The sequence below is a fragment of the Balaenoptera ricei genome, chromosome 12, assembly GCF_028023285.1.
Source record: "Balaenoptera ricei isolate mBalRic1 chromosome 12, mBalRic1.hap2, whole genome shotgun sequence".
NCBI classification, from domain to species: domain Eukaryota; kingdom Metazoa; phylum Chordata; class Mammalia; order Artiodactyla; family Balaenopteridae; genus Balaenoptera; species Balaenoptera ricei.
In genome coordinates, this window is record NC_082650.1 from 49,387,266 (window position 1) to 49,397,651 (window position 10,386).

At 42.6% G+C, this 10,386-nt stretch overlaps 1 protein-coding gene across 1 annotated transcript; it reads right to left on the reverse strand.

Annotated features, from left to right (window-relative positions):
* Positions 1–572: 572 nt before the first annotated feature.
* Positions 573–6,714, reverse strand: MFSD4B (major facilitator superfamily domain containing 4B). Its single transcript, XM_059941401.1, is given in 5 exon segments — positions 573–670; positions 672–1,882; positions 3,219–3,335; positions 4,446–4,614; positions 6,341–6,714. Coding segments are annotated over 5 exon segments (1,584 nt in total). The 5' UTR covers positions 6,392–6,714; the 3' UTR covers positions 573–634.
* Positions 6,715–10,386: the final 3,672 nt, after the last annotated feature.

Here is a 10,386-nt window from a genome sequence, read left to right on the forward strand (position 1 = left end):
ATTAGAGAATCACAGATCGGAGATGAGATAAACGAGACCTACATAAGTTAAATGACTGAGTACAGGGCCAGAAGACTAGTAAGCAGCAGTGGAGGCCTGAAGCCAGGTCTGTGCCTGTTCTGTGTTCTCTTCATAGAAATCAGAAATCATATGAGTAATTAGCATTTTCTGGTCCAACACTACAGACAGAGTGAAACAATTAATAAAAATCTCTGTCCATTTTCAAAGATGCTCTTTTATGAAATGATTCTCAACTTCCCTGGCAGAATACTGACGACGGATAACTTGTTCAGCTAACCAATTCAACTACTAAACAGTTTCATTCTATCTGAATGGCACCCAACTTCTCAAAAACAAATGCCTTCTCTGCACGCTCTGAGGCCATAAAATAGTGCCTAATCAGCCACATGCCACCAAACGCGAGCCTCACAACAGGATCCAGCTGTATGAGATTATTGGTTCTTTATGAAAGGCTCTGGGAATGACAAAACATTTCAAAACCTTTTAGCATTTGCTATACTCAGACCTAGAAATTTTGACCCCCAAAGCTTGTTGAAATCTGTTATGCTTTGTTCTGACTGGCCTCTTTAGAACTGGTGATTATTCAGGGAAGTCAGTAAATAATCCCTCTTCTCTAGGCCTTAGTCCCTTTTGTCCTGGTTTCTTGCAAGGTGATTCACAGGGGACTTGCCCATATTAACTGGAGAGGACTCAAACATTAACGCATTTGAGTGGGATTGGTTGGAGACGTCAGCTGTGGGCTCCATCAAAATATATCTAGATGTCTCTATTACAGAATTCCTCATTGTATCATTCATTTCGATCACTTCAAAGTCCATTTCATTCCATTTTTCTGCATCTTCTTCTTCATTCTCTTCCTCATAGTCATTTAGCCCAGAGCTAGAGAGCAAAGCTTTCTGGTCCTAGCTTTTACTGTGTTCTTTTTGCTGACGACTGATAGGCAAGGTGGCTAATTTATACAGCACAGGAAATAAAACAGCAGTGGCTACTGATGACCCCAAACAGGTGTACAAAACTACAGGCAAATCAGGGTATTTTCCTTGAAGAATTCCAATTACTGCAGGAATAGCCATTTCTCCCAGGGCAGCACCGACTACAAAAAATGCTGCAGCTTTCCCATGGATGGTCGTGTACTGCTCAATCCAAGACACACCACTGGGAAATGTGGTTGCCATTGAGGCGCCATACACTGAAGTTGCTATCCAGAGACAAACTCGGCTCTTGTCAAAAAGCACCAGAAATAAAGATGAACCCAGGCTGCCAATGTTGCTCAACACAATCATGGTTCCAGGTTGTAAACATGTAGCAAAAAAGATTGCCATACCCCTGCAGGCTGCAAAGGTCCCCCAGAAGATGGAGTTCAACCCAGCCGCTTCACTTTCTTTCATGCCAGCATGGCTGGTTGCAAAGGAGAAAACGTAAGAGCCATATGTTACCTCGGCTCCAACATAAAAAAAGAAGAACAGAAAAAGGAGACAAAGAAGGGCATTGTGATATTTAGCTCTTCGAAACCTCTGAGCAGATGCTTTTGCTTTTTCCTGCCTTGAGCTTTTCTTTACAAACAGAGCGAAAAAAAAGAGAGAAACTACAAAAATATAAGCACCGATAACAGCATAAGCCCACAGTAAATTCATATCGTCAGGTATTCCAAGTAGAGATTCTGAGTCAGCTTCAGATGACTGGTTGAAAGCAGAATGGTTAAAGTCAGCCTCTGTGTGGTTTTCAGCAGACACCATCCTGCCCAATGCCAATTTAGCCAGCAGGGGAGCCAAAAAGGCACCCAATGCAAAACTGAAGTGTAAGGCCTGCATATGGGGGGCTCCTTTGTCCCCCCAAATAGCCAAGATTAGGACGTTACCACCTACCAATGAAAGATGGGGAGAATGATTTAATCATAGTAACTTAGTAAAAAAAAAAGTTCAAAATAGATGAGTCTATTTTACATGGCACAAGGATTATAATATTCTAAGTTATCAACTGTTGCAACTAAGTCAATTCTATGATTAAGAAACTCTAACTCACCAATACCACCAGCGACCTCTAAGCACTGAACATCACACACTCACAAATGGGATTCTACAAGCTAATAAACCACTATTTCCTAGAGCCAAGTACATTAGCCCAAGGCTTTTTATAATACAGTTCTAATACCAGGGATAGGAGGGGTGGGGGTAGGGAAGGATATTTATATAGTTATTTATTTTTAAACATTTTAAATATATATTATCATCAGATAGTGGCCAAATTACCAAATTTTTCTGTACCTGCAATCGGTAGCCACTTGAAGAAAATTATTTATGTATATGGCAGATGCAAAACACATGTTCAGGAACCTGAACATTACAAGATTCTGCTGTGCCCATTGCAGGAAACAAGGAACACGGACACCTTTTAACACCCTCAGTTACACTGTCTATGTATATACATGGTGAAAGGCAAGAAGTCTCAAGTCTTGTGTTTTCTCTCTTTCTTTTTAATATATTTGCAGATAAACATACAATTCCATACAATTCCATCCTGTAATTTCACAACCAAATTAAGCCCAAAGTAAAAAAATATTTCCCCAACCTATCAAATAACAGGGGAGCAAGGAAGAGGGGGAGAACGTTGGTTTTAGGGGTGAACAAATGTCACATATGTTATTTAGTAGGTTTTAAAAGATATGAAGATACATGGAGAGGATCTCCTGCAGGAGGGCAGGATCTTCTGAGAGAATAGGAAAAGAAGGGAAATAATACACAGCACAGGTTTCTCTTAGTTCAAAAGGCAGAGTGCATTTTAAATTGGGAGAGCTGCTTCTATGTTTCCTCGGCCAAACAGTGGTTCCAAACTTGGTTTGTTCTATTAACCCATCAATTCCTGCCATATTACAATGATAAAGTTCTATCCCGAAATGAAAACCTGCTCACCTGCACTGTAATTACCCACCTGGGCCCCCCCCACCCTGTAAATCAACAGTCTCTCAAAGAACAAAATTCTCTGAATTCACTCTGTGGTTGGCTGCTCAAAAAAGGGCACCCTACTTGGCAAGAAGAGTAGTTGCCGGAAAGGTGGTTCTGACCTGGAGACCCCATGACCAACTCAGTAGGTCAGTGTCATTTTAGGGGACACTGAAAGTGACAATTTAATATCATATGCTCTACTTTTTCTAGTAGAAAGTCCCTACTCCCAGAGTTGACAATGAAGGGCTCACTGACCTGTATCCAGAATGCCAATTGAAACACCAAAGATGGACGTGACGACAATCAGTAACACCGCAGTCTTACAAAATGGAACAAGATAAAGACCAATTGTGGTAGCGAACATTGACGCCCCTGAGAAGAAAAGTAAAAGTCAGCTATAAAAAACACTATTTATGGGAAAGGGTTATGGATCAAGTCAACATCAATAGAAACTCCCAAAAATGTAAAACAGGTCAAATTAAAATTGAGTAATAATGAGTAGATGAGAGGTTCAGCTTCTACTAACAGTTATTTCATTTAAAAGCTTTTATCATCTTTATGGACTATAAAATATAAGTTATTCTAATATAAATACATTTCTAGTACTGCTAATAATCAAACCATACATTATACCACAAGGCAAAGTTTTATAGCAAAACAGAGCTCAAAAATTATTCATTTAAATGTTTCATATTTAACAACCTAAAGAGATGTTTAGATATGAGGTAAAAAATTAAAAAGACAAAAATTAAATGCAATTACTATAGTAGTTCATAGTAGAAATGTATTAAACAAATTTGGGGAATAGGGAGGGAAATATAAGAAGTATATTCTTTCGACACACTATGGAAATCAGAGAGATTATTTACTCATTCATCAACAATGGTAAATTATCTCCTTACGTCCAAACCAGTTTTATCACATTAATCTACATTTTCTTTAAACATGTCAATTTATCCAAAAAAAGAGTAAGTTAAAAGCTTTGCCATCTATTTTGAGAGTGAGGTAGAGAGGTCTGGGGTAATCATTAACATGGGGCAGCTGGGACAAAAATTGAGCCTTCATCATTTCACCCACCATCCCCTCCCACCTCATTCTCAGTTCAGGGTCTAATCTGGGGAGGTTCAAGGAGTTTATTCTGATCTATGGCCCCAGGAGATCTGCCCTAAACCCTGACAATCAGAGCTCTTTGGACAACTAGTATGTTATCCAGCGGTGGTGCCTAAACTACAATGAAGGTCGGGAAGGCTAAGGATCGCTAACACACTCTAGGGCTAATCTAAATTTCCAGAGGGGTTTAGACCGGATTCCCAGTAACTGCCAAGATGAAAGCAGGCACCAGGGAAACCTGACTTCCACTGAGGATACCTAAACACTACCCTTAAGTTGTCAACCATTCTGCAAGCCAGTATGTTTCATATTTAAAAACAAACTTTAAATTCCTCGAAAGTCACAAAGAAGCGAAAATTGTTGTTTACTTACCCAAAAGAAGAAAATGATTCATATTGTCAAAAAGAACTCCACCAATCACAGAGCCACCCAAATATCCAAAGGCACGGCCCACAAAAATCAGAGAAAGACTGCTGATATTGCGGTTCACATTTGTTGCCAAATCTTGAAACGTGGGTCCCAGTATAGCGACACTCATTCCCTAAAATTTAAAAAGACAGAAGTTTTCATTTACAATCATTAAAATACTGTCTATCTAGGTGGTAGCTTTTTTTCAGTATTAAAAAGGGAGGAGGGGATTTCAATGTAATGTAGGAGATTAAGCCCCACAGTTAAGACAAATTCATAATGAAAATACTAGTACTAGCAGAGCTATAGACTCCTATTTCTGGTGTGTCAAGTCCTAGTGTTTTTCTAGTTTTGACAACTCTCGATTTTTACAAAATTCTTTAATTCTTTTGGCTCTTTGCTGCAATTCTGTTTCCTTTTTGAACAATACCAGAAAAAAACTACAGTATTTGTATTAACAGTAAAATGTGACATTAAAAAATTTGTGAAATCGTTTTGAATAGTCTGAAATATACTGCACGCACAAATAACACCAGAATTTTGATGTTGAAAATTTAAGTTAGCAAACCATCAAAGTATTATCCCCATTTTTTGATGTTGTTAAAACAGCAATATTTCTGGATGTACATGGGGTCCTTCCTCTGAATTACACATATAAAACATGCAAGAGATAAACAATTTGAATGTTTCTAAATCTACATTTTTCTTCAAAGAAAACCAAAGCCTCAGGAGTACCATCTGTAAGGCTTTCTTAGAGAATATTACATACGCGTGTATGCAATGACTTTAAAAATAAAATTTTACTCAGAGACATGTAACTTTAGCAAAAATTAGGGGCTGCAGTTGGCTTTCACAGGAAATTCGTTGGACACACAAAAAATGTTTCCAATCGGTCTACATTTCAAGAATAAGTGATTCTAATTGCACGAATTTGCTCTAAACGCTTGGGTGTAGCCCCTCTCCAGGCCTGAGCAGTCCCCAGCTACGGGCAGGCTTGGGCACAGGCGCAGAGTAAGTGCCTAGTACAGGAAGGGAAGGCTGCGCCCCAGCTGTAACCAAATTAGTTCCCACCTGCAAAGCACTTAAAAGGACCTGGCACATCATCTGCAATGAGTTTTCTTCAAATACAAATACTCTAAGAATCAAGCGTGGCTCAAAGGAAGAGACACTAAGTGGTCAAAAGTGACTCTGCTCAGAGGACTTAACTCTCCCAACTCCCCAGGATCCCAATATTTAAGACAAGTGACCACAGGGCGGCCAAAGGGTTTGGCAAAAGGCCAAACTAGCCTTGCAGTTTGTTCTTAGAAAAACATTGAAGGACCTGAAATTTTGTTTTACATAAGATTGTAGGCAGAATAAGAAACATTATTCCTGGCTCAACCACTTAACCAGCTGTGTGGTACAAAGAAGTCACTTTCCCTCTGTGGGTCTATTTCCCCACCTGCAAAAATAAGGGGTGAATTTGGTCAGACGAGGAAGAGGAAAACCCAGTAGAGCAACTTTGTGCAATAATTGGGGGTTTGGGTGAACGCAGGAGGCGGGGGGGGGGGGGTGTGCGGGGGCGGCTATAGACCTGGCAACCCCTCTTGCATGCCCCCGACCCCACGGAGGAGAGGTAGAAAGGTTTGCTGGAGCTGGAAAATATTTTACGAAAATCGGTTTCACACTTGACAATAACCCTCTACGATTATACTTGTGCCCATTTTTCAGATTATGAAACTGAGGCTCCGGCAGATTAAGGAGCCCAAGGACACCCAGTCTGCAAGCGGCGGAAACGAGACAGGAGCTCGGAAGGCCGCGTTCTCTGCAGGACTTCTGCTCACGACTCGGCCTGGGAGGGTTCCAGCCCCGGCTCTCACCAGCCCCAGGAAGGCGGCACACAGGAGGACGGTGATGAACCAGCGCAGCATGCTCCCAGCCCGGCCGCTCCGCCGGGAGCCCGCCACCGCCTCCGGCTCATTCTCCTCTGGGGCCTCGGCCGGGAACAGCCGCTGCCCGGCAGCCAGGGCCCCGGCCCCACAGGGTTCCAGTTCCAGCTCCAGCTTGGAGGCTCGCGAGCACAGGTCTTGCTGCCGCCCGGCTTCTCAGCGAAGCCTCGAGAACTCCGAGCCCTGCCCCGGCCCCGCTCCTCCAGAGCCGGCGGTCTCAGCTGGCGCCACCTCCCCGGGGAAGGCCCTAGTCCGGGCCGAGGAGTAGAACTTCGGAACGCGCCGGGTGTCGCCGGCAGCGGACGCGCGCCCTCGCACACGCAGGGCGCCTGCCCGGGCCACGTGACGGAAATGTGGCCTCTAGCCAACCGCGGCCTTACCTCAAACCGGAAGTTTATAGGGTTGCCCAGGAGACTGGACGCCGCGCTCGGGCCTCAGCATCCCACTTAGCTGAGCGCACAGAGGCCCTGCGGGCGGGCGCCGCGCGGCGGAGCGAGCTGAAGCCGCATCCTGGGACCCGACGAATCACGAGGGAAGATGCAGCCAAGCCGTCAGAAGGAAGTGCTGGCCAAGAAATACAAGGTATGGCTTCGCTCCCTCTCCCCGGGTCTCCTGGGGAGTAAAGGGAACCCCAAGGTCTGTCCCTTATACAACTTTCTAAAATTCCTGCCCTAGTTCCTTTAAGGTCTGTCGTCTATTGATCTGCCGTTCATCTGTTACTCCACAGCATTTGTTGAACCACATATGTAAGCTTTCACGTGTATGATCTCAATTGATCCTCATAACAACACTCTAAATTCCGTGTTATCCTGATTTTAAGATAGGAGGATTGAGTCATAGAAAGTAGCAACTTGCCCAAAGTCAGTCAGCGAATCAGTGGACACAATAGCTCAAGAAATCTGGAGCCAAAACTTCGGTTTCAAGCACACTCTCACCCCCAGTCCCTTCAAATAATTCCATTGTTGTAAGGAAGTGGAGCAGGGCTTTGATTTGCAGAATGCCTGAATAAGGTTATGCCAGTGGGGGCTTCCCTGGTGGCGCGGTGGTTAGGAATCCATCTGCCAGTGCAGGGGACACGGGTTCGAGCACTGGGCCGGGAAGATCCCACATGCTGCGGAGCAACTAAGCCCGTGTGCCACAACTACTGAGCCTGTGCTCTAGAGCCCGTGAGCCACAACTACCGAGCCCATGTGCTGCAACTACTGAAGCCGGCACGCCTAGAGTCCGTGCTCCACAACAAGAGAAGCCACTGGGATGAGAAGCCCGTGCACAACAAGGAAGAGTAGCCCCTGCTCGCCGCAACTAGAGAAAGCCCGCATGCAGCAACAAAGACCCAACAAAGTTATGCCAGTGGATGAAGGAAAGGCCTTGTTTTGTGTATCCTACTCTAGCTTTTTGTTTCCTTTTGCTCTTTGACCAAAGAGACCACAGCCTCAAAATGTGTAAATATTTTTCTTTCTCGTTTATCTGAAATGTTCTTTTCCACCTGATTACTCTCCAGCTCACCCACTTAGGCTCCCAGATTATACACACCTGAGTCTCATCATCATTTCCCTTGCAACCCATCTCTCCAGCCCCATCCATTTGGTCATTAATCACTTCCCAGTTTACCCCAGAAAGTACAGGTGTTATGATTTAAGAGAACCTGTTTTAGTTTTTCAGAGTCAGGGAATGTCTCTTTGAGAAAAGTGTAATGTGATTGAAACAAAAGGCATATACATATGTTAAAGAGAATAGAATATGATATGGGAGAAGTAAGTTAGGTCCAAATTTTTAAGGGCAAATAATTCTTCTGCCTCCATCTCTTTCTCCTCTCCTTCTGGGACTCTGATGACTTGTATGTTAGACCTTTTGATATTATTGCAGAGATCCTTGATGCTCATATGTTCTCTTTTTTTTTTCTAGTTGTTTTTTCCCCCCTCTGCTCTTCAGTTTAGATAATTTCTGTTGATGTCTCTATCTTCAAGTGCACTGCCTCTTTCCTCATCTCCATTCTGCTGTATCCACTGAATTTGTTTATTTCAGTTATTGTACTTTTCAGTTCAAAATTTCCACCTGGTTCTTTTTCATCGTTTCTTTTTCTCTGCTGAAGATGCCTTTCTTTACATTTATCTTTACCTCCTGGAGCATGTAATAGCTGCTTTAAATTCTAGGAAAATGCCAACATCTGTGTTATCTCAGGGTTTGTGTTTGTTGCTTGTCATTTCCCTTGGGATTTGGTCACATTTTTCCTGTTTCTTTGTATGACAGGTAATTTTCTATTGTATCCTGGACATAGTGACAGTTACATTACGCAGACTCTGGGTCCTGTTAAAATCCTCCTCTGGAGAATGTTTGTTTAAGCAGGCAATCAACCTGATTGAGTTCAGGCTGCAAGTTTCATATCGCCTTCTGTGGATGATGGTTCCAATCTCAGTTCAGTTATCAAAGCCTGTGCTGTGCTGCTCTGGGCCAGTCCTGAACATGCACCACTCGGGCGTTCATCTGAGACTTGGGCAATGGTTTAATGTTCAAATCAGTTGTCAAAGCCGTTGCTGTGCTGCTTCGGGTGTCTGTCACACACAGGGGCAAACCCAAGGCACTTGCGTGGTTCATACACAAAATTTTAGTGATCACCTTCTCTAGCTCTCCCCTACCCACCTCCCCACTCACTTTCCAACCCAGAGCGTCTCCATTTCTCAGTTCCTTGAACAAGCAAGATGGGGTTTCTATCAGAGTTTTAGTTACCCAGGCCAGGCAACTCATTGCCTTGAAGGGTTTTTTTCTAAGTTTTGATTCCCCTCCTTTGTTGACTCTTCAGAGTCCTCAGGTACTTGCTCTTTGTATTTCATCATGAGTTGTTAGTTGTCATCAGTGGGAGAGGGGCTGGAGTAGGCTTATGATGACCGAACCAGAACTATCCCTACCTATCTTTGAAGAGTCAGCTGAGGTGTTACTTCCTCTAGGAAGCCTCTTATGACCCTCCTCTCAGTCTCGGGACTGTTTTAGTTTCCCTCCTTTGTGCATAATTCTAATAGGCCACCAGCTACTCCGTATAGAATTTTCCTATTTATGTGTCAGCTTCCCTTTTATACCAAGGGTGCCTGAAGGAAGGTACTGTGTCTTATTTATCCTCGAGCATAGTGCCTGGCACACAGTTTGTCTTCAGTAAATGTTTGTTGAATGCAGTAGACTTTTTCTGAAAAACCTAACCGAAAATCTGAATTCCTATGTAGCTATTGCTACTCCTAAATGTTCTCACACATTCTAGCTTCTGTTATAGTTATTTCAACACTTCTCTTTAGTTCCCTAGGAGATTGTAAGCTCAATGAGATGGAAACTATGGATCTCATGTCTCTATCTCCCCTGTGGCATTGTATTATATACTTAAGATATTACATAATTGAATTGAGGTTCAGTTAACTAATTTTAAAGTTAAATGTTTTAATTCACCCTGATTAAACATCAAAAAATTTTTTTCTCTAGATGGAAAGATCTACTTTCTGATTCTCCCCACTTCACACCTGAAAGCAGCAGGATACTTTTTCCGCTTGCCTCCAGAGGTCACTCACCACCTTTTTTTTAAAAAGGGGTGATTAAGATAGGGCATTGCTTCATGCAGCTTTCTCTTTAGACCATTTTTGAGAATAAATCTTTTTGTGTGAGACAATTCAAGAGAAATAAAAATGTTGATGGGCCATTCTTTAAATAAATATAGTTTTATTGATTCCCTTGAAAAAATGGATATTTTACAATATATATGACAATTTATCTTTGAAGAAAATATCTGGGTCTTAGTGGCTAATATGGTACTACCTTGGCATATTTGTGAAATGGCAACAGGGAGGCAGGTTTTTCAGCTTTCAACTTAAAATTTTACTTTGGACGAGAATGAGAAGTTAGATGGATTATGTTTAGGGACTGCATATCACTGTTAGGACCTATTTAATCTTTATTCTCTGGAGGGACCATCCTTTTTACTTATCAATAAATGTCTC